Below are 24,608 nucleotides of genomic sequence, written 5' to 3' on the forward strand. Positions count from 1 at the left end.
TCAGCTCATTTATTTGCAAATCTAACCTCTCAGTAATTGTAAACATAATTTGATGGAAAGTCCATTGGAACAATTTGCTGATCTTTGACATTTTTATTATGTACACTGCTTTGTAAAACATTATCTGAAATAATCTGGTATGGAATATTTTTTTCAGAATGCCTACTGTGACCCTAGTTTTGAGATAAAGAAAAAAATATTTCAAGAAAAGACAAATTATTAGAGGAAGACAACAAAATTCTATCACATAGAATTTTCCTCTGCCAACACAGAGCTGCTTTCTGCAGTATAATTTCTAAAGTTTTATGTGAACTCCTGACATTACTAGAAGGCAGGAGAAAAGTAATTGGAGAGCCTGTTGAATTTTTGACAGTATGGATATAAAAGTGATGGCAACAATGTAAGACAACACAAAAAGAACAGTAAATCTTAAAGCAATAGTAGGATTGTTTATTATTAACTCTGTTCATATTTAGATGCAGAAACCTGGAAAACCTCTTTATTTTATTTCCTTGTATTCTTCATTTTGATGGCTTGTGACCCATATCCTAGAACTGTAGAATAATGTAAGTTTTAAGGGACCTCTGGAGATCATCTGGTCCAAGCCTAGCTTAGAGCTGGGCCACCGTACATCAGGTTGCTCAGGGCCTCATTCAGGTGTGTCTGACATACGTCCAAGGATGGAGAACTCACAGCATCTCTGGGCAACTTGTTCCAGTGTTCCATCCTCGTGGTGAAAAATAAATTCTTAATATCTATTTCTAACTTCTGACGTTCTGGGTTGTGTTCATTGCCTCTCATCTCTGTGCACTTCTAGTAAGAGTATGGCTCGATCATCTCTTCTTCCCATGTGGTAGGTGAAGATAGCAATAATGTTTCCTTCCTTAACTCTCTCTTCTTAGGACTGAAAAAATGTAATTCTCTCAGCATGTCCTCATACATTATGTGGTCCAGCCCCCAAGCACCTTGTTGACCTTTACTGTCAGTGAGTGTGGGCAGCTGCTAACTAGCTGACCTCTGCAGGGTATGATTTTGCTGCTCTGTTTTATTTTTGCATATAATTCACAAGGGTTGTCATGCTTGACATATGTGAAGTATATTATGTTATGGCTCATATTTGCAGAGCCATGGCATCTTTTGGAACAATACCTGTTTATAGTACTATGAAGATTTAACCACTTGCATGCTATGGCAGCAATGAAAGGCACAAATGTCCATTGAAATATCTAACACGTTCATGTGCTTGAACAGTTTCCAAAGCCATTAAGAGATATAATTGCACCCGTACATATTATTTTAAACCAGTAACATTTTATGGGTCTTCTATTGTGATTGTTGTGATTGCTTTTGTTATTCAGTTGTCACCAAAATGGTAGCAGAACCTCGTAATACTGTTCACTGAAACTTTGAGAGCTGGATGCAGGTTTAGTTGCTTCATGTAATTTTAAAGTTCCAAACTGTTATTGTTGCATTAGATTAACATACAGATAAAGGAACTAACCTTTAAATGGTCCCCTAAGATTTTAGGAAGTTAGTGTAACTAAATATAAAGAAGTTTTAATCATAATTTCTAAGTATACTGTAATGCATAAATTATTAACACTTAAGAGAAAGCAGACATTACTGGGATGAAAAAGAAATCTGAAGCCAGGAGAATATAGCTGCTCGTTTTTCTAACATTAATTCTCTGCTACCTTTTTGTATCACAGAATCATAGAGTGGTTGGGGTTGGAAGGGACGTCTGTAGATCATCTAGTCCAACCCACCTACTAAAGCAGGTTCACCCAGAGCAAATCACAGAGTAATGTGTCCAGGAGGGTTTTAAATGTCTTTGGAGAAGGAGACTCCACAGCCTCTCTGGGCAGCCTGTTCCAGTGCTCCTCTACCCTCAAAGTAACAAAGTTATTCATATTCATATGGAACCTTCTGTGCTTCAGTCTGTGCCCATTGCCCCTCATCCTATTGTTGGGCACTGCTGAAAAGAGTCTGGTCCCAGCCTCTTGACACTCACCCTTGAGATATTTTTAAGCATCGATAAGATCCCATCTTAGCCTTCTCTTCTCCAGGCTTCCAGCTGGCATACATCTTCAATGATTCTATTATTAAAATGAAACAACTTTGCCTGTTAAATTCAAGGTTATTTATGAACCCACGGATTCATGTTGACCTGTTTAACGATGTTTAACAACATCTCTAATACTTCTTTGTTGATTTCCATAATCTAGAAGTTGATTCACCCTATTTCTGGCTTATTCATGTATTCTGTTTATTTTTATCTTCGTCAGTTATTTGGTGTGATTTTCTTTCAGTAATGTAGCTGTGTAAGATTATCTTGTTCAGTCTCATGTCTCTGAAATAAAGGCATCCAGCTATTAATTTCTTCATTATGCAAACACATAGGAATAAATGCACAGTTTCCTTTTATCCAAAAACCAAAAATTATATCCATCAAAAGTTTAGCAAAAATTAAACACACAGAAATCCATTTCAAATATTTTTAAAATACTATCATGTAGAATATTGTTTGTAAGAACAGATGAAGTACTCACCTTACCCCTACTACCGCTGTATATCAAAACCAGTCATTGTTCTGTCAGTCATTCTATGACTAAAGATCATTCACTGTTGATGAGTCTCAATTTATTTCAAGGGAACCGAGACACAGGTAAAGAAAACACTTTGCCAAAGCATGCATACGGCTATTTGTTGCATGGTAAGGATTTAAACCTGATTTTCCATGCTTATCTCTCGAAAAACTAACATTTTTTTCAAGGAATGTCACCAGCATGGTGTCCTGGAGGGACATCTCACGAGCCTCTAGGCCTTAAGCGTTGTTGTGAGCAGACTAAGTCATCACTAGACAGAACAAGCATACGTTTTCAGGATTTTACTAGGCTACACGGTGTAAAAAAACCCTTTCTACCTTAAGTACTGAAATAGATTTTGCAGGAACAGGCCACATGCTGCCTCCTTGGCCCAGGTGACAAGAGCAGCGCTTTGATGAGAGGCTGCTACCAGCATGGAGGACTCTCTGATTATGCGCTGCCCAGCGCCACAGGCTCGCTGCTGCGTCTGGCGCCAGACCCAGACACTCCGGTGTCAGAGAGAAGCTGTCGCAATGGGCTCTGAATTCATGAATCTCACCTCCAGAAGAGGAGGAGCAGCTTGCTAAAGCTTTCCAGAGGGCAAGGAAGGCTAGAAATGCTGCTTTTCACAGCTAATGGAATCGTAGCTCCTTCTGTAGTGTATCTGCATCTCCTTTGGTAGCCAGCGTCTTGCAAATTGCAGCTGGCATCTAACACTCTGATTTTAAAGCAAGAAAAGCACTTAATCTTGGTTTATGCCCCATTTATTGTATACTTGTTTTACTGAATTAAGGGCTGTAATACTAGAAAACTTGAAATATCCACATTTGGTTTCATATTCCTAACCTTCCAGTAAAAATCTCTGTTTTTCAGCTGACTATAGTATTTACTCACTTCATATTGGGAATTATATTGTTATAGTGGGATAGCCATAACTAAAATTTTGTTGACTAACAAAAGCTTCTGCATCCAACAAAATGTCACAATGATCAGAATCACATTTTTGAAGTGCATCTTTATTTTTAGTCAGTTTAAGCACACAAAATACTTCAGAGAGGAACATAATGTACCTTACGTGTCTATAATGTAAAGGGAACAGACTTATTAGGAAGGAAGAAGGAAAGAGATGAAGTTGCTCTGCAGTGGCATTTGGAAGAGTCGTGTTAATTCCAGCTTTGTTTGGAGTGCTGTTTTTTGCTTCTGCATTTGATGTTCATGGTTTCCTAAGGAAAGAACTATGTTTTAGGAGGCCTTTTAAGAGGAAATGTGATTTAATGAACCACTTCAGTTAAGTAAGAGTGGATGCCAAGTGATGTAATCTGATGAGACAATTCAGGGCAAAGGGACTATATGGAAATTTTCCTGCAGTTTAAAGAGTATAAGAACTGAATAGGAAAAAGAAGGGAAAGTTACTTGATGAAGTGGCCAAGTAAAAAATGAGCAGAATATTTCTAGAGCAAAAAATGCCATGAGATATTTCCTAGACTCACAAATCCTTCCAAGAACTTTTTCCAGACCGATAGCTTGAAGGAAACCAATTTTAACTACTGTAGTACAAAGATGTTGACCTCTTAGGAGCTGTAGAGCAAAAATCTCTCTGCTGAGCTTTACAACATGAATTTAAAGGGCCAAAGATCTCCTTGCTGAGCAGTACCTTGATTTACAGAGTGTCCTGGTACAGTTTCTGGTCAGAATGAATTTTTAAAAATAGGTACAAATGTGATATTGTAAACCATGAATATCCACAGTTTGACTAAGATAAGAGATTTGTCGTTTTTAAAAAAATAAGCACTGGTATTTTCAATTTTGAGTTAATTTTGTTGTAGCTTTCTGAGTTGTAAACCTCAAGGAGCTGTAAATCATAAGAAAGAGCAGCCATTCTGACCACAATTAGTTGCTCTGTGAATAAATTCCATATATTTTTTGCCAGCCTTTTTTTCTTACCATAAGTTTTTTAAAAGACCTCCAGTAATGTAGTAAATTTTGACTCTCCACGTATTGCAAGCACTACTGCGAGGAGGTGTAAAGTAAATGGAGAAATGGCAGCATCCTTTTCTATTTTTCCCTTGAAATTTTTGTTGTTTATTTTTGGGTAGCAGGTTGGGATTTTTCTTTAATGAGAGGCCATGAATTTCTGTTCTGAGAGTGACCTGCATTTTTCTAGCAGATAGAGTATAATTTGAAGCTATTGACATATTGTGCAAGACTTTTCTGATTTTTAAAGTTCTCCTCAAGAACTGTTCCAGTACACCACATACACTCATTTCCCCAGTATTAGACTTTTTACAGATTCTCAGACCAGGCTCAGACTACTATTAAATTGGGTTTGCCATCTTCAAATAGTGTGAGCACCATCAGCATTTAGTAAAATAAACATGGCCCCATCATTTCTTAATGCCTTGCTTAACAACTTTAAGATTAGACTAAGTCACCCATACTCCCAGTAGGCAGTCCTTAAACAGTGAGTAATATTTCTGTCTGCCATAGTCAAGTAATCCCAAATGTAAGTAATTTACAGGCTGACATTAGGGACTGTTACAAGAGACCTATTGTACTATGTCACTGAAAATCAGCCTGCCTCTGCACATTTGATCAACAGCCAGATGGAGGCTTTTATCACATTTATTTAATCTGAAATATACATAGTAATTACAGTGGACCTCTGATTTGTTCAGTCCTCATTGCTGTCTCAAGAGAAGGTAGGAAATTAATCTGTCAGTTGCAAACTCGTGTGGATGTGACCCCCTTGTTAGAATCCAGATGTATTGCAGCCAGTGGTGCAGACAACAGAGATCATGAGTGCTGCTGGAAATGAATGCATGCTGCCAAGTTAAAAAAAAAAATAAAAAATGGCCTATTAACCAAAAACTATGTAGCTTTATTTTTTTTGTGAATACAAAAAGCCTGTAGGAAAGTAAAGATCAACCTTATTCTTAGCAAATCCGTTACCGATCAATGACATTAAGAGTGTCTCACTAATAGCTGGGTGGTATTTAACTTTAAGACATTTGAAAACAACGAAGTCTTAATGTTCCCAGAGGAGTATTTGGTTAAGATACTGAATTCCATCAAGCATGTCATTATTAAATGGGGAAAATATTGTTGTTTCCATTAGTACAAAGTTGTCATAAAGAATGGATAGTATTCAATTAAACTACAGGCAAAACTTCAAATAAATTGAAGGTGGTTTTATTGCTTGGACAGAAACTTCACTAATGGATATTACCATTGTCCCAAAGAATTTACATAAGATTTTATACCCTAACTAAAATAGCTATAAAAGATTCCTCACGTATTAGCAGGGATGCTCACCTTCCTATTAATAATTTACTCTTCTGTTACTCTGTGCATTACAACAGACTGTCTCTGCCAATGTATCTCACATCCCTGTTTCTGAGATGAGCTGGGTCAGTCAACAGCCTCTTTTGGCTCAGTTACCCTAACCGCAAGTATGCCTAGCTAATCTTGTGGAGATATATTGACAGATAAAATACGCTATTAATTGCCAAAGAGGAAATTCTGTTGCAATTACTCATACTGAGTAGTCCCACGACAGATTAAATTGCTTTTCAGCATGAATAAGGTGTCAGATTCTGGCTGTAAGTGGCTGGTTTACTGGGGTTCTTTTTTGTCATTATAAGCTTATAATTATTTTAATCTGATTTGGTAAGAAAAAATTAGTATGACAAGCATACAAAATTCATTCGAACAATAGGTTTTCTTCCACCACAGAGTAAGTATTAATTAGAACTGTTCTTCAATTCAATTAAAGCTGCCCTTCTTGGTTTTAAAACTCTCATGAACATGTTCAGTACAATGTATCTTGTGCAACTGTGAATCTGCTTATGCCTCCCTGATCCTTATAGGACCATACATGTTCTCGGTTAACTTTATGTCTGTGGGTCTGCTTTACCGGTAAGAAAGCTTTCTCTTCCCTACCTTATGCCATTGGGAACAACTTTTTTATGATTCACTGAACCTCTCCATTTATTTCATACCTTTTCTCAGCTGAAAGCATGTCTTTCTTGCACTGCTTATGTGAAGTAGTATCTATTATTTGAGGTCTGCAGTGATAATGTTTATCTCTGAGAAGCAATTTGTGAGGGAGTTTGCATAACAGCATAAAAACAAAGCAGCAAAAAAGTCACAGCAAAAACATTTTTCTACTTTCTAGTGGGCTTAAACTGTTGGGACTTCCTTAAGGTTAACACAATAACTGTCTTAGAAGCTTTGAGCAATGATCCTTTGAGCAATTACTCTCTTAACAACCATAGTTCATGATATGTAGCTGTGGTGGTCATGTGTTGCTTTCTCATGGTACTGGAAAGATAACACTGCCAGAGACCATCTGAATACCCAGCCCCAGCCACTGTGATGGAGGGCAGCAATAGATGCCCACACTCAGAAAACACTGCTGAGCATGTGCTACATGCTCCCTTCCCACACAATCACATTCATATTCTCGCTGGAAAACCAAAGCCTGTGAGAAGTGACCAAAAGCCACAACTACAAGGTACTACAAGGAAGGGAGCAGAAAAATACATTGGCATCTCCAATCTCTGTGTTAATTGTCGAATCATTCATTATTTGTACAGATAATTAACTTCTGATGACAGGGAAAGGAGTTGTGTGCACACACACACCTGCTCCAGCTGGTGCCTGTCCTTTTTCTGATGAAGAAAACCAAGAAGAGCAGGGATCCATTTATTGATGGAAAGTCAACAGGAGAAAAATGATGCTTATGAAATGTGTTTTTTCTCACAAAGTCATGCATCTTGATTTTGTAGGTAGGGATGGGTTCTTCCTCTTATTTATTTATATATTTTTAAAAGTATCTAATTGGCTGAAGTTTCCAAACTTCCATCTCCTTTCTTTTGATTTCTTCAATGGAGGCACTGAGCATTCTGGAACTTCACAAGAAGACAAAAACTTAAATGCTGGAAGCAGAGTTAAGGCATCAACTGTGTGTTCCTGCAGCCCACAGTCAACTTGCTCAGGGAAAGAAACTTACCAGGGAAATTCTACAGTCATCTGTGCCAGTTGTCTCTTTCCCTACAGCCTACTGTTTTAGTAGCTAGAAGTTATAGCTGGACAGACTGCAAGTACTTCTTCAAGCCTTGAATTAACTAAATTATCCTCTACAGAAAATGAGATGAAGACAAAATTTGTGGATTTTAGTTCTTTTTTCCTAAGACAAAGTCTGAAGCAATTGATGGACAAAAATATAATCTTGTCAATACGAAAAGTCCTTTATGTGCTCTAATGATAACAACTGTTCCCTTCAGGAAAGTGGAGCTTTTAAAGCAGCATTAAGGAGAAAAAATAAATTAAAAAAAAAGAAAACAAAGAACACTTAAAAAAACTCACCACTATGTTAATGACACAAAGCACAAAATCTGCAACAAGGCTCTAAGGACCCCAAAAAATACTGTTACACTTTTTGTTTAACATTGTAGGTATACAGCTCTCCTGTTAGCATTGCAAATAATACATTTACAGAATAAATAGGTACGGGTAATGCTTTTATTTACCTTTGACAAGGGCCATCTACTTACAAATGCACATCAGAAGACATTTGAAAGAAGTTTGAGAATCATGAGAACAACATGAACTCTTCAAAAGGAGCTGTAGGTTCAGCTGCCGAAACATTAGTGTGAGAGTTTTGTGCTTCTGGGATGTGGGCTCTTCTTAATAGAAATGTATATATAATTCAGTACTGTGAAAAAAAAAAAAATCACTTTGAGGCAAAATGGGCCAAACATGCTACTGCAGTAACTCGAAAAGAAAGGGCTATCAATTCCTTTGAAGACTTACAAGTTTTTTCTGCCTGTCTAGTCTACGGTTGATGATGTTCCACTATAAAAGTAGCAGTTTACATATGCAGTATATTAGTACACTGTTTTGTTCTTCTTTGCTTCAGGCACTGAAGGAAAAAGAAGCTTGTCACATATTTTAGGTTCAGAACTGGTTAATAACAAAACACATTTTCAATGAATTTCACAACTATCCCCTTTGGGCAGCTACTCTTTGCAATTTAAATGAAGGTGAAGAAACTTTCTTTTCCCCTTAACAATACTTCCACAAGTTTCACGTACATGTATTTTAGTGCTTAGCACTATATTACAAAACAAGGTTAAAAGTACCTGTTTCAGCACTCCAGGCCAGGCAAAGGGAAATTGAACTCTTGGGTGCCCAAATTAAGGTGCTAAAATGGGTAAATTCTACTTACTGGCATTTATCACAGACAGCACTACTGCCACTTTTCCTAAAGGAAATACCTTGTCAGCTATCACTTCAGTCCTACCTCCTATCCATATTGTGAGTAAATTCCTATTTTAGTCTTTTTTTTCCTACTGCTGTTAGACAAATAATTGTGGGTTTGGTTTTGTTTGTTTGTGGAGTTTTTGTTTTGGGGTTTAATGCTTGTTTTTTTTTTTTTTTTCCAAAGCTTACATTTGTGGAACAGTTAAAAATTATATGAACCCTATGGCTAAAGCTGGCGAATGGTATTAACGTAAATACATTTTTAAAACCAAGCTTCTTCCACAAACTGCAGAAAGAAATCTTCTCTGGTTCCCAATGAGATTGTGCCTCATGGTTGACTGCCTTTTTAAACTGAGACAAGAAGGAAGAGAAGCTGCAAGTGGTTATGGGGGGAAGGGGGAAAAGGTGACTTGGGAAGGGCTCAGATTTTATAATTGCCATCTAACCAGGTGAAAAGCTTCTAACAAGATCTGTGCAGTATTGGACACCAAAGTACTCACAATGGAGAGAAACCACTAATGAAGAAATTATTCCTGGGCACAGATTTTGACTGAAACTTTTGTCTCTGTTAGGGTTTTTCTGAAGATGTCTTTCCTGTAGGTTCTCTGATATCTAATAAGTTCCTGCAGCAACCTGTCCCCTCAGATTATAGGAAAACTATAATCTTGAGATCTTTACTGTTTCTTAAAACTTGTCATAATGCGTCCGTGGTTCTTAAGTAATTTGGACGGAGTGAAAAAGCATGATTACACGAGTTATCTCTGCTTAGGAAATTAACCTGAAATACAGAGAAGTTTCAGTGGATGACATTTCTAATTTAACTTGCATTCTCTGGTGGACTTCACAAACTCAAAGCTACTTGCTTTACACAGTTTTTGCAGTTGGCTTTCCTCTGGTTGAGGCACTTAGAAGTAGTGCAAGTTTAGATGTCTCATGATTTGTGGTTCCTTGCTAGATTTTCTCCAGGAATGTTCACTGGTTTCCACTACTCATTTTTACCCTGCCCTCATCTGCAGCAGTTCGACTTCAAATATGACAGAGCTATTTATTTAATTTTTATGCTTTTTGGATTTCCCCACCCTAAAATGTACTTTGCTTTGCTGATCTGATTTTGAGCCAGGCCCTTCAAACAATCGCTTTTGCAGAAGTGTGAACCATTGGCAAGTTATACTGGGAATGATAACAAGTCATTGAATATGGGGAAAGAGGCCAAAGTCACTTGGAGAGATTTTTCTGTCACATAAATTGAAACATGGAGCCATGCCCCAGGATCCCGTGCTGGAGCCCTTCTACTTTGCCTCAGCGGTTGATTATTCATGAAATCAGTAAAAGTGACTGTAGGCTGATGGTTTCAGTACTTGCCTGAGAAATGGGACATCCCTGTTCTTTTTCCAGCCCTAAGGAACAATAATTTATGAATAATACATCTGCTTAATATGTCTTCATTTTGTGAATGCTATTTAAGCTTCACAGCAAATTAGGACCTTTAATTTCAGTTTTTCTTTTAGTAGAAATGGTCAAAACAAATTACTGTTTTTCATGTCTCCAACATAGGTGTATCTCACACTCAGAGTGATTTTTTAAAACTTCAGCACCTGAGACAAAAACACATTAATAAAGTTCTTCAATAAATGGAACTGCTTGAGCATATGCTCCCCCAAATATGTCATTTCAGCATTCACAAATGTGTTTGTTCTCCCTTTGCTTAGGGAAGGGTTATCTGACCCTTTCCTGCAGCCTGCTCAGTCAAGTTAGCTATGCATAGATAAAAAGGAAACTTATGCAGGGAGAAAATGAAATTAGATGGATAATTAACATATATTTTATGCAAAAGCATGAAAAACTGTTCCAAAATTTATCTGCTTAACTAATGTGTGAATTCATATAAAAATATTCTACACTGAAACTTTGACAGCAGGTCATAAAAAGCACATATCTCCTTATTTAATAGGTCTAAGATTTATATGATGCATTTCATTTCTTAATGACTGATAAATTTTTTTCTTAGTCATTTTAAGTATGTAATTTCTGGAGGTTTGTGAATAAACAGTAACAGGCAAATCCCAGAAATTAAAAATGGTTGTAACTTCACAGCATCAGCAATCGGTATTTTGAGGAGGCTTTCTAAATTTAGGACAAAAAACAAGCAAAAAAGAATTATGAGATTTTGTGTCATTGTCTTGCTGTAAGATTTTAAGATTTCCTTAGTCTCACCAAAGGATGAAATAAACAAAAAAAAACAACTGCTATTTGAAGAAGATGTAGTGTTTATTGCATAGTTGAATACTTAAGATTTCATTTACTGAAGTTATGTGTGGCAGGGTAGGATTTGCCTGGTAAAGCTCATGAAGCTTATGATGGGAATCTAAAAATAATCTGAATACTGTTCTATTTTTTGGAAAGCAAAATGTGGGGTGGTCAGCTCTTAAATACATGTTTAACACTGTCAGAAACTTCAATGGGAGTTGCTAGTACAAGTGCCCAGAATGCTTGAGTAATTATACATGTTTACTGCATAAATACCTAAATGACAAAATGGCATAGTTTCCAATCCCCTGTATTTCTATCATTCAGATACTGTCCAGGCAGACTTTGACCCAATAATTATTTATACGATGATAGATAGCCCCATATCTATAATTCACTCATGGGGCTTACATCATTTAATGAAAGGCAAAAGTATAATACAATACTCTGTATGCTTAATGTAGAGTGTATTTAATGCTAACATTATTTTCCTATGAGTAGAACATTTCTATGAAGTACACTTCCTGTTCAGAATATTGTTTATGTTGTACAGATTTTCATTTTGAGATTAAAGAATTCTTGTTTCACAGTAAAATATTGGACATTTTAGAGGATCTCTTTATTTCCTTCCCTTCCACCTCTTCCTTCCTCTCCTTTCTTTCCTTTTTTCTTTTTAACAAATAAGTTATTCAGTGGAAATATAATGGTAATAGGTCATCGACAGGTTTGTTCATGGGCAAACTTGTCTAGCAATACTTACCATTATAATTTGACTTTGATATCAAGGTTAAGAGATTATAGCAGAAATACAATACTAACTTTTCATTCATATGAATATCTAAATTAATTTTAAAGTTCAAAACTTCGACCTATAGCAGGCATAGAATCTCATTAATTCACATTAGGGAGAACTTTACATATATGTTGGCTTTAAGCCGTTTCATGTAGTCATATCAGGTACGCCAGAAGAGAAGTGAGTAGCCATGTATAGGAAACCACCTGAGGATAAAAACACAGTGTATTGTGAGGATTTTTAATCATAATGTTTATTAAAGCTCACAGAGGAGATATATTGTAAATCTGGGTATTGAGCCAAGGCTGTAGACTGCAACCAGCTTTTTAGAAAGTGCCTCTATAAAGTGCTGTGCCAGCCTTTTCTGGATTATACTCTGCATCAGGATGTATATTATCCCTTAAAATATCTCCTTTTATTCTTTAATTTTACTTCTAGTATGCTAGCAGGAGTTAGCTTTTAGCGGGAAAACATGATTATGCTGCTCCTGGACCATTGTTGGGGAAGAGCATCTCCTGCAGGTCACATGCAGCATTTGGGGACATTGCTGCTCCTCCGTTCCTGAATGGGTGGTGCCTTTTGCTGGAGGGAGGAGGTTTATCACAACTTTGCTACAGGCACCACAGCAGGAGGAATTTGTTAGATGGCTCAAGCAGGCTGACAATCCTGCAGCAACCTGTCACCTTCCATTTTCTCAAGTGAACAGTCACCTCCTCCTTACTCACTGTGGAAGACAGAGTCCCCGCAAGGCATGGGAAAGGATGGCTGCACACTCCAAGGTCTTGCTTCAAAAAGGCAAGATTTCAGCTGTCTTGCTTTTCCCTGCAAGGCTGTGTCACGGAGGCACCCCGAGGTTAATTTAAGGGACAACAGAATCCAAAACAACTTTTATTAAACCGGTGAGAAACAGGGTTTTAGCACTCCAAAAGTGACTTAAATAAAGGTTCGGATATCAGTTGAGGAAAATTATTAAGAGGCAGCAACTAATACAACAGGTGGTCCACAGTGTGCATGCACGTGGCTTCACCCAAAACAATGCCGGAGCTGTCCCTGAGTCCCGGAGGAATACACACTTGCCTAAACACGGTGCAGGATTATTTTTAAAGAGATACACGCACTCGTAGTGAGTAAGAGGAAGTGTACACTCGCGATTCTGCGAGGGTAAATTTATAATACACCCGCAATCCTGCGAGAGTTAATTTACTTACACGTGCAAGTGTGCACGGAATCCTACACGTGCTTATGTGGAAGCACGGGAGGAAAATACACTCGCGATTGTGTGAGGGGCTCTCGGCGGCCACTCGTGATTGTGCGAGGAAATAGTTTATACACGTGCTCGTATTGGGCATGGAAAGTTACGCGTGCAAGTGTGCACGGAAGGAAAATACACTCGCCATTGTGCGAGGAAATAATTTAAAGTATGCGTGCAAATGTGCACGGAAAGTTACACGTGCATATGTGCACGGAAGGAAAATACACCCACGATTCTGCGAGGATTAATTTTACACGCGCTTATATGGAGCGTGGAAAGTTATATGTGCATATGTGCACGAAAAGTATAAATATACTCGCAGTCCTGCGAGAAGTTTTATTCACATCCGTGGCGGCGAGGCAAGCAGAGTCCCCATCCCGGGGAGGGGGGCTCTCGGCGGCAGCATCTTGCTCATGCTCCGAGAGACCCACACAATGGGCAAAGTCTCGACGAGAGTCCTGTTTTTGTCTGATCACATCTGACTGTAGGCACTCTAGAAGCTTCTCTGCACCCCCCACACTGGCTGTGGGTGCCCCTGAAGCCTTACACTGGCCGCAGGTGCCCAGCGACTCGGCACTCCCTTCTCCTAATGGCCCAGGAGCCAGGGTGCTCTGGGCCAAACAAAAGAAGCTGTTAGCCTCAAGTAGCAGAGAAAGAGAGAGATGTACCATACTGAAGGAGGGAGGGGGGTTTGCATTCTGCCGCAAGCTGCTGGCACACAGAACTCAGGGTCATTTTTAATCACCAAAACGGAGGCAATGTCCCCTTGGACTGAATCTCCGTACTCAGTGTTGTGCCACCAGTGTTGTGCTGGGAGGTTCATGAAGATGAAGGAAGAGGCGGCCACAGCTGACTTTATAAGGTGTTTCTAGGTTTTTTGAGTCAAATAACTACTCTTTGTCATCACAGAAGTGCTATGGTCAACTTCTCCAAAGTCCTCTTAGCAGCCATAGGAGAAAGATGTGGGAGCTAAGCAAGCCAGCAATGAGTGACAAAGCCATGCCTGATGAGTTCAGTGACTGTTAAGAGCAGAACTGCATCTGTAACAGTGGCCATAGTGCCCTGTACTCCAGCAAACATGAAAGTGTAGTTTCGGTATGCCCGACAATTTACAAAAGGAAGGGAAAGCACAATTCTTTTCTTTCATCTATATAATATTATATTTGTGTACACTTGTGTAGATGAAGGTATATCTATATATCTTACCATTATACAATGATCCTGGTCAGCAGAATGTAATTATGGTATGGAATCATACCTCCTCAGCATTATCAGAGCACCTTCTTGTCATGTTTACAGACTTGCCTTGTTTTCAGTGTAAATATTTTTCCTGCCTTTCCCTTTTTCAAAACAAAGAAGTTGTTTGCAAACTATTTGTAGATTATAAACAGGGAGGGAAATGCCCTTGAACCAGTGAGAGTAGATTGATTGCAACACACAGTACATGCTAATAGCACCTTGAGGGAATTACTATTACTTTGTAGCAGAGGCATTTTCATAAAAATAGAAATCTTACCATGATTCTCAGTTTGAATTTTTACTTTCTTTTGCATATATCAGATGAGTCAACAGTCACAGGTTGCTGGTTCATTGTTCAAAAGCTCCAAAGAATTACTCACCCCTAAGTAGTGCCATTTTCCTTCATTGCCTCTCTGTTATTTTTGTGAAACACCAGGCAGCAGAACAGAAAAATGACCAGCACAGAAAGCTTGAACCTGGCATTATTCCTACTGTTCTGCACAGAGTTAGTATAATGAACCTGATAATACATTGTTATATCTATTACAGGTTGCTCATCTTGGACATTAATCGAGTATTCATGGTAAATTCACAAAATGATGCTTGAGACTGAATGACGATCTTTCAGCTTGCCCGATACCTTTATCTGACCAAATTCATGCAGGCTCAGCCATGTGCAGAGGAACTTGGCATGGCTGCACTTTATCTCCCTTTTTATTTCTGGTGCAATAGGATAGGAGTGAGAGGAAGAGAGTATATAAGGGATCCCCACTGAGAATCAGTTCTATAAATTATGTATTATGCAGACACTATTCTGCTGATGCTATCTGATCCCCAATTCTCAGTTCCTTGTTTTTCCTTCTATGAATAGCTATGGCCAGGTTTTTAGTTGTAAAATGACGAGGACAAAACAAGAAACCTTTCCCATTTAATAACCTCTGCCAAAGAAGAATAAGGTAATATTTTTCATAACTGTGATGTCTTCAGGGCTTTAATAATCTGGGAATACAAGCAGCACTATGTTGTTGATAAGATACTGGTAGTAAAAGTGGGAATAACCATGCTGAATATTAAAGAGGGAAATGCCCTATTTTCGTGATGATCAATATAAAACTTGGTATTGTGAATTTTTCTGTCAAATTTTTTGTCTGTGTAGGACCACTTTTGCTTTTTGTTTCTCCCTTTAGATCCAAATGCTTTGGCTGGACAGACCGGACCTGACCATGCCCTTATAGGAGGAATAGTGGCTGTAGTTGTCTTTGTAACGCTATGTTCTATAATTCTCCTTGGTCGATACCTGGCAAGACATAAAGGTAGGACCGATTTAGTGGAAGCTCAGTCCCTTTTGAAAGCAAGGCATAATTTCAGCTGGGATGGCTGTTCCCTTTTGCCTTCCCCCATTTGCTAAATGATTTTGACTAGAAAGCTCAGTTCACAGCCCAATTGCAAGTGAAGTCCCTGTAAATTTTACCCAGTTTTCCAGTGGACCGACTAAGGCACAGGACATCTAGTTACATGCCCAAGGTCGTATCATAAGTCAGTGATTTAGAGAGACTAAGAGGCAAGATTCCCCCTTGGTTTTGGCCCTTGGCTCTAGACATTTGGTTACATGATCTCATAGTTTTATCTAGTACATCAGTTCACCAGAATATATATAAACATAGAGAGAGAACAAGATTTTTCATTTTAATAAATTGTGCTAATACCTTAAGTATGTATTGAAAAAATATCAGACGCTGGTGGTGAGTTTTCAGATCAGTGACTCTTTTGCTAATGATCCCACTGGAATGAGAGGTTAATTCCTGGGCCAAGCTTTACTTTATTCAGAGATTTCACCTTCACAATTCTACTCCCTTCCTTCTCAGCCCCCCCTGCCATTAGACGTAACAGGGAAGGACTGACACTGGCTTCTGACTAAGCTTCTCTATGATCCTATTTTGACCTAGTTAATTCCAAAGTAATTTCTTGAGATTCAACTTCTGAATGACTTGTAGAACTATTGTTAAAACACTCCCTTCCCCCTCCAAAAAAAAAAGTGAAGAGAGGATTAGTGTTGATATTAACTCATTAAATCTCATTGTAGATAGGATAACTATATTGCCAGCAAACATAAGCTGATAAAAACATATTTTTAATTTGATTGGACTCTGCAGGGAAAAACAAGATTTTTTTTTTTTAATGAACCAGTGAAAGTGTGTCTCTTTTGTTTTATTTTCCTGAGTGAACAGTAACGCATCTCAGGCCCACATAAATAATGCTTTTCACAAATGCGAAGCTGACTATTTTACAAAATTCTTTTTATTCATATCCTGAGCATAAAGATATCTGTTACAGTAGAATGTGAGTGGGTTCAGTTAATAAAACTACCTCAATTTTGTAATTCTTGGAAATTACTATAATACCGTTCTGTAAAATTAAAGTGTAGGTACTATCAAGAACAAATAGAAATATAAAAATAATCAATGGCCTTTTTTTATAAAGAATAAGCATTTATTAGTATCTAAGTCTTCAAAGGTAGTTTGTTTTTTATGGGTAGTTGTTCCATGAAATAACCGAGATTTTATCATTTGTTCTATAATTGCAAAATGTATTGCATATTAATGCAGGTAGATAAAGTGGATTTTTGTTAAAATATTTCCTTAATTTATTTGAGATATATTTGAATTTATGTATGTGCGTTGTCAGTATTAATACTATAAGTATTTCTTAGTCAAAGTAGAAAGCTGGGCATACCTCTATCACGTAGACTAAAATTGTGTAAAAATACTTATCCATTCATGAAACAATGCAGTGTAAAGCCAAAAACCTAATATTTCTTCTTTTCTTTTTTTTTTCTGTTTTACTGATTCCTATAGGAACATATTTAACAAATGAAGCAAAAGGAGCCGAAGATGCACCTGATGCCGACACAGCCATTATCAATGCAGAAGGCAGCCAAGTCAATGCAGAGGAAAAAAAAGAGTATTTCATTTAGATGCAGAGCTAGAATCTTGGAGTTTTACTTATCAGGCTGACTGCTGGGGAAAACTGGCTATAATTTCTCAGAATTCCTTTCTGCCATCTTCTGCTATCTTTATTAACTCTCACACCTGCTATAAGTAGCCAGTTTATGCCAACAATCAGCTGTTGACATCATCATTCTATAATTACAGTATCATGCGTAAAGCAGGACATTTCTTATTGCCTAAAATTCATATCCACTGCTCTCTTAACATACAGTGCTTGAATATACAGCCTTAACAATGTTAATCATCATCTTAATCCAAGTTTTCTACATTTTTAAATGTTATGCAGCTTTCTTCTTTTTCCGTTTTCTTTTATCATGTCCCTACTAGTGTGTCATAAAACAAAATTCATAACAAATACTATTAGGTAGGGACCTAGCTTACTTACATAAAACGTTAAGTCTAAGATTAGAGGTTTACAAAGAATATACATGTCTATCTATAATTCAAAACAACAACTTGTTTTTGAAACATATGCCCTAGGAAACACAAACCGAAATATTTTTGGTATAGTTTCTTGCATGCTTGGATTTGATGGAAAGAAAATATCAGTCTACTGAATTTTTTGTTCTATTTTGCTTTGTTTTGTTATGTTTAAAATGGTACCTTGACAACAGTGCCATGTTTCAGTGGTAAAAATATGCTGAACAGCTATACAAATTCTGCAAAGTTAGATAACAGTACTTCATTTGAAACAAATTTGACCTGCCCTTTTACTGCTTTTTGGGATCACTGAGATTAGAGAACTTTCTGTGTAACTTCTGTTTTTTATAATTTATTTGCTTCACATGACCTCACCTGCCTACTCAAATTTGAAGTGTTCATGGGGCACAACTGCAAGACGTTTTAGTATCTGTATATAGCGCATATAATAAATTCAATTAAACATTATTTGATACATATTTAACTTTTTTGGCAGTAGCTAAGTCAGTCACAAGCAAGCATTTTCTAATGTCCATTATATCCCTTTAGATATGACTCAAATCAGTATTCTGAGTAGATAACATGTATTAGTGGGTTTTTGTCTGTATGTCCTAGCACTGTTCAGCAGCAAACTTTTCTAGTTCTTGTTAATTTTTTCTTTGTTATACAATGGAAGCACAATGTTATATGGAAAGATAGTTTTAAGCTAACAACCAGTGCACAGCCTCAGGTTTTAAATTACAACCACATTTGATTACTATCCTTAAAAAATACTATTGAGTTGCTAAAATTCTCAATTTTTCGTTTGGCAGTTCCAGAGCTGCTTCTCTATGTTGGTTTGCCAAAAAAAATAAAAAAAAAAAAAAAAAAAAAAAAGGAAAAAAAAGGAAAAAAAAAGAAAAAAAAAGAAAAAATAGAAGTGTTAAAACAAAAGATATATGTTTTGTGTATACAGTAAATGGACTAATTCTTTATATTAAATTCCTGTCTATGCATTTTGTGAGGTACAAACTTATGTCACCGTGAATGATAGAGAATTCCTGCCATGCTTTTAGCTCCACAGTGAAAGTCTCTGTTTGGATTATTTCTGAATTTTTTTGTGTAATTGACAGCTGAAAAATCACATGCTCTTAAATATGACAACAAAACACTCTAAGCCCATTGGCTTACTTCCTCTTCCAATGAAAGAGAAAGGTTGCTGTAACAGCTCTTGGAAACGATTGTACACTGGAGAACGCAAGTCTAGATGGAGCTTGTCTTGCTCCTAAGTTTTGCACCTTTGACAAAAGAGTATTTCTCCCTGGTAGCTGTGCTTGTGAAGCCTAAAAGCATGATGGTCTGCTGTAAAGAACTTTCTCCTGGGATTTTATTTTTGTGTGGGGAAGGGAGACTTTGGAAAAATGACATCATGTAGTACAGTAAAATGGAAGATAAAAGGTGCTCTGTCAGATTATTTATCAGAAGAGTATAAACCTTTTAAGGACGATATTAGAGTATTTTAATTGTTTTTGTTGAAACATTTATCTTGTTCGTTTCTAAGAAAAAAGGGTGTCGTCAATCAAAGCAGCACTTTTTTTCGAAGTATACAGGCATAAATAATATGATGTGGTTGAGTGTTAACATAATAAATCATATACAGTATGACATTTTAAAGAAATAAGTCTGCATTGATGTGATTGCATGCTTGTTTTTACAGTTCTCTCCATACCCATCTGTGGAAAAATGCAATAATATGTTAATATAATATGGTAGTTTGAGAGAACCAGGTAGGTGCTACTAGACACATTGAAAACTAGTATAGGTTTACAAGATATTCATGTCTTTCAAAACATACACATGTAAAAGGCTGGCAAAGGAAGTCATTCAGTTTAATACCAAAAATATGGGTTCATGTCACAACAGTAAGTTACATTACCTACAGTACAGTATCACATATGGCACAGTTTTATTTCAGGACCTGGAGCCCAGTTCAACTAAGCATTTAAGCACATGCTGAGCTTTAGGCATCAGAGAAGTTCCATTGGACTGTAAGGCACTATTCATATGCTTAAAAATAAGTGCTTCCCTGGATGAGGGCCTTATTTGCTCAAGTGGAATTCCCCACCAGTATGGTGTTTATGCCTTTTTTCATTCTTCCTAACTCAAGCTTGCTTGAATAGTAGGGTTGTTACTGGAACCATTACCCAACCAAGGTCAGGTAGGGCCTTCAAAAGTGAGATTGCCCTTGAGGTAACCATTTCAAACCATTTTCTCCAGTGGCAAAGAAACAGCATTTAAACTTTGTAAAAAGAGGGAAGGGGAAAAAAAAAAAAAAAAAAACAAAAAACACACAAACAAACAACACCAAAAACAATGTACTGTTAAAATAGGTTATTTCATTGGTTTTCAATTAAAATGTCTCACATGTGCTTGCTTTTAATGCAGTTGATCTTCCATTATCTTGCACCTCGTGATGTCCCTTGCATCTGTGCAAAGCAGGTGTGAAAAACCCCACACCAAGTATTCTACCTGGATAGCACCTTGCAAGCCTGTCTGGTTTTCACTGGTTTAAATTACTACACTAGGTGTAAAGAGGCATCCCTTTTCTTTGTATGCAGAACCATGTCTCAACACTAACAACATTCAGCAGGCTCAAAGCCAGTCATCTGTTCCCTTTGTCCAAGATCCCATTCTGAAACACCGCTTTTATTATGGTGTGAGGTATCCAGCGAATGTGAAAAGTGGAGACTCTGAATGGGAACTACCCTCTCTAAAATGTATGTGACATCCCTTCCTACACACACTTGCAGAGCAGTTTTCTTGAGACCAGGTAGCTAGTTTTCTGCCAGTGTACTGTTTACAGTGTCGATTGCTGATTATTTTTAAACTTTCTGATGTAGATTTTTTTTTAGTGCTTCGAGAACATTCTCATGATTTGAACAAGAAAGAGGTGCATCGTCGCACTCTTTTAGGGTCATCTGACAAACCAAGAAACAATTTAAGGAACCTATGTTTAACTTGAGGCTCAGAATTTAATCTAGAACACTTTAAAAAGTTTCCACGTTACTTAAGGGTGGTTTGTCTTGCACTGAGACTCCATCTATAAAGGAAAACATGAAGAAGACCAATTTTTTCTAAATAAGACATGAAAGTTAACATCTTGTGTTAACATCATTGCAGTATGATATATATATATATATAACTATTTCAATGAAAAGAAAGGACAGAATCATCTGTAATTATGTAATTCATGATTGTAACAGCACTGAAGTTACCATGTACGCACATGTACAGTAGCTATTTCAACAGTTACAGTGTAGTTACATGTAATTCCCTGTAACATAACAGTTATAGTGTAATTTAGTGCCACTTATTGTAAAGTGTTACCAAAAGGAAAATGGAGTTCTTACCTTTACAATTCCATTCAAATTAAAGGTAAGTTTATTAAATTAGCACCATGAATCTGATATTGCATTTCTTAATTAAGGAGGCGATTTAAAACTTCATGTTCACACTGCAGCTTCCCCCACCGCTTACCCAGACTCCTCCAAGTGTCTAATCTCTACACTCCTAGGAACTGGTAATATATATGTGATGAACATACCAAAAATCCAGCTACTTCAACTTTAATTGAATAAGCTGTCTAATAGAGAAAAAACAAACAAACAAACAAACAAACAAAAAAAAACAAGTAATGCTTTTTATTAAGTGGCACAAAGTACACACTAAAAACTATGCAAAAATATAGGTAAATACAGTGTACTTACATGTAAGTATCTTGTACTTGCTGTGTATGGATATTCGAAAACCGTGTAATTACAATATGCATTTTGATTATTTCAAGCAGGGGGGTGACCCCTACAAGTCACAAGGAAAACCTGGAAGGTACATATCCAAACAGTGGATACCCTAATGCAATATGTGTAATTCCTCTGCTTACAATGACTAATTTATAGAAATGCTTATATGACTCCTCATTCTCAATAGCTGTGCTTTCCATTTCTTTGAGGCCCATTAAAGATCACTGAAACACCTTTAGGCAAAGTAAGACACTGACTTTGCTAATGGCTTTTCTGCTAGCACTCTGCATGTCTGGCAACACTGTTGTACAATCTATTTCTGGCTCAACAGCACAAGTTTCCTCTTTTTTTCCATCCTCAAGGGAGCCTAGTATGTTAAGATGCTGAAATATGCTGCCATATGCCCTGGTATTTTTAGCACAAACAAGAGAGAAAGAAAGAGAGAGAGATGAATTTTTCTGACCCCTATTTTGCTGAATCACCTCACCTGGAATTTCCGCTACTCACTCAATAATGCCAGGTAATCTTAAATTGTAAGTACAAAATGCTTCCATCAAAGTACAGAGGATGCCTTTAATGATGAATCATAATGATAAAGCTAACATTTTGTAAATGTGAGGTTTTGTATTACTGATTTTTTTACTTCTCACCACTTATGCATCATACCCTTCCAGAAGGAATGCACTGAAAGACAGATAACATAGAATATCAAAAGAAGAAAAGAATATTGTAAACCTTGTTGTGGTTACCAGTGCTATAACCGTCCTTTGTGTCCTATGTAACAAGCAAATAGATGTATTTAGCAACTGCCATTAGCATCATTTCACCTTATACTGTTCCTAGAATATGACATCTACCTCTTAGTCTAAAGACGAGCTATGAGATATTTGTATACATTTTTAATACTATTGCAACTTTGATGTAGTCTTGAAATAAAATCACTGTTGTTGGTTTTGGTTTTTTTTTTTTTTTTTTTTTTTTTTTCTGTTAGGAAAAAAAAAAAATCCTGGGTCCATAATTCTGGCCCTGTTATTCATTCATTTTGGGACAGTTTGAGCTTTTAACAGGGCACAAAGACACAGCCTCAGATGGTATAAATCAACTTCACTCTGTTGCCTTAAATGTAGGCCAATTTACACTGGCTGGGGATTCACCCCAAACAGCGTAAAAATAAACTTCTATAACACGTCAATGTTTAGTCAGCACTAGGTAATGATGTACAATCCAACTGCAACACAGTTCTTTCCAGTAAGGCACGCAGGTTTGAAGAGAAACTTTTAAAGCACATGCAAGCTTTCGAATTAAATATGCAATACCAATATTGTTGAGATATTTTGACATGTCTGTTATGTGTTTAAACATAATATTGCCTGGGCATGTTTACATTAAAAACACTCATTGCATGGGGGACAGGGAAGAAGTATTGCAAACAGTATGAGAAAATTAAATTAATAGAGCAGCCTTTGATGTCACCAGAGCACAGCAGAAACTCTTATTGAGAGCAGGACTTCCTACATGTTTTTTCAGAGTGGACCTAGTACCTCTAAAGCAAATGGGAGTTGTCTACTTGGCATTAACAGAAGCTAGCACAGTTCCTTCTTGCTATTGATGAGTCTAACCCAGCACTCTGCACTAGTTTTAACTCAGGAGGAAATAAGGGTACAAACATGGTTTAACAGCACACTTCTGTATCACTCCACATCCTCAGGATGCTCCAGGCTTTGTGCGCTTCCAGCAGCCATTAAGAGAATTCTTCCAGCATCTAGGAATCACTTTGCTGCTGTGTTCATTTTCTTCAGTAGTGTTTACTGTACTCACAGCCAGACAGAAGGCAGTGTAGAGCCAATATGATGACTCTACAGGACCAGGGGCTTCCAGAGTCTCTCAGTAGATAGAAAAAAAAAATCTTCATGGCTTCTGTGTTTACTAGACATCAGCCCTCCATGTTCTGTGTCTTAAGTAATTTATTCTCTGCTGGGCTAAAAGCAGCAGTCTAATTGGAAAGGAGGTAACAAAAAACGTCTCTCCTCTAAAAAGAGCAGTGTGTGTCACTGTTAAAGAAAAGTTTGAGGATTTTTTTATTATTATTATTTTATTTTTTTTAGATTTCAGGTGCAAAGCCAAGCCTGTTGGGGTCAGCACTTTAGCACTTTCCCTGTGTTCAGGGTCAAGCCAGCAGTGTTTCCTGTGTGAGCTCTGATCTCACATTTCAGCACAAACTACAGACAGCCTTACTCTGTCCTTATGCATGGCACTGAAAATCACTTCTAAACACATTCATTTTCCTAGTATTATTCTACAATGAAATCATTGAAGTGTTTTCATAATAGGTTCAAAAGGAGGGGTTTTAAAGTAATAACTTGTAAAGAAAATAATAATGATGATCATCAACTGTTTGTGTTGATTATGAAGAAGAGGAAAATCTTTAATTGCTGGACTGAATTCTTTATCACTTCATCTTTCTCTCCTTTCTATGCATATTGATTACTGTTAGTAAATATGCAGTTGCACATGTTGTCCTTTTTCAGTGAAAACAGATTTGCTTATACCCCTATATAGCTTCCATAGAAATATGCAAATATGACCTACAATCATCTGTGTCTGCCTAAACAGTGAGCCAAGAGAGTGAATTCATAGATTACTGGATTCATATACATCCTGCTTGCATAAAAGTTGGGTACAATATGCCTATTGATTTGAAAAGGACAAGGCTCAAGTCCTTAATGCACATGTTTGAGTTCCTATTTAGCTCCTTACCAACAGAATTATAAAGCAACCATTGTGCATCCTTTACTTTTAGCCTGGTTATTTTATAACTACAAAAAACCTTCAGTTCCCCAGGAAGTTTCCTAGAACAAATAATAAGGCATAATTTGTGAAAGGACTGTAATAACAACTTCATCTATTCATAGCCACTGTAAGTGTATTCTCCTAGGAACTCCAGTGTACTCTGCTCTTACACTGGCAATTTATGGCCTTCGGAAGGATATATTTGAACGGTTCAGAAACACCAACCAATAA

The 24,608-nt window shown here is 37.1% G+C and overlaps 1 protein-coding gene across 3 annotated transcripts in view; it reads left to right on the forward strand.

Annotated features, from left to right (window-relative positions):
• The window catches only part of CADM2 (cell adhesion molecule 2), a 682,250-nt gene extending 659,680 nt beyond the window's left edge, over positions 1-22,570 (forward strand). For all 3 annotated transcript variants that reach the window (XM_065064679.1, XM_065064687.1, XM_065064698.1), the window contains 2 exons: positions 15,568-15,693; positions 17,236-22,570. In XM_065064679.1, the coding sequence (XP_064920751.1) occupies positions 15,568-15,693; positions 17,236-17,354 (245 nt within the window). In that variant the 3' untranslated portion in view covers positions 17,355-22,570. The remainder of the gene's footprint in view (positions 1-15,567; positions 15,694-17,235) is intronic.
• The last annotated feature ends 2,038 nt before the right edge of the window (positions 22,571-24,608 follow it).

This window comes from Columba livia, chromosome 1 (genome assembly GCF_036013475.1).
Source record: "Columba livia isolate bColLiv1 breed racing homer chromosome 1, bColLiv1.pat.W.v2, whole genome shotgun sequence".
NCBI classification, from domain to species: Eukaryota; Metazoa; Chordata; class Aves; order Columbiformes; family Columbidae; genus Columba; species Columba livia.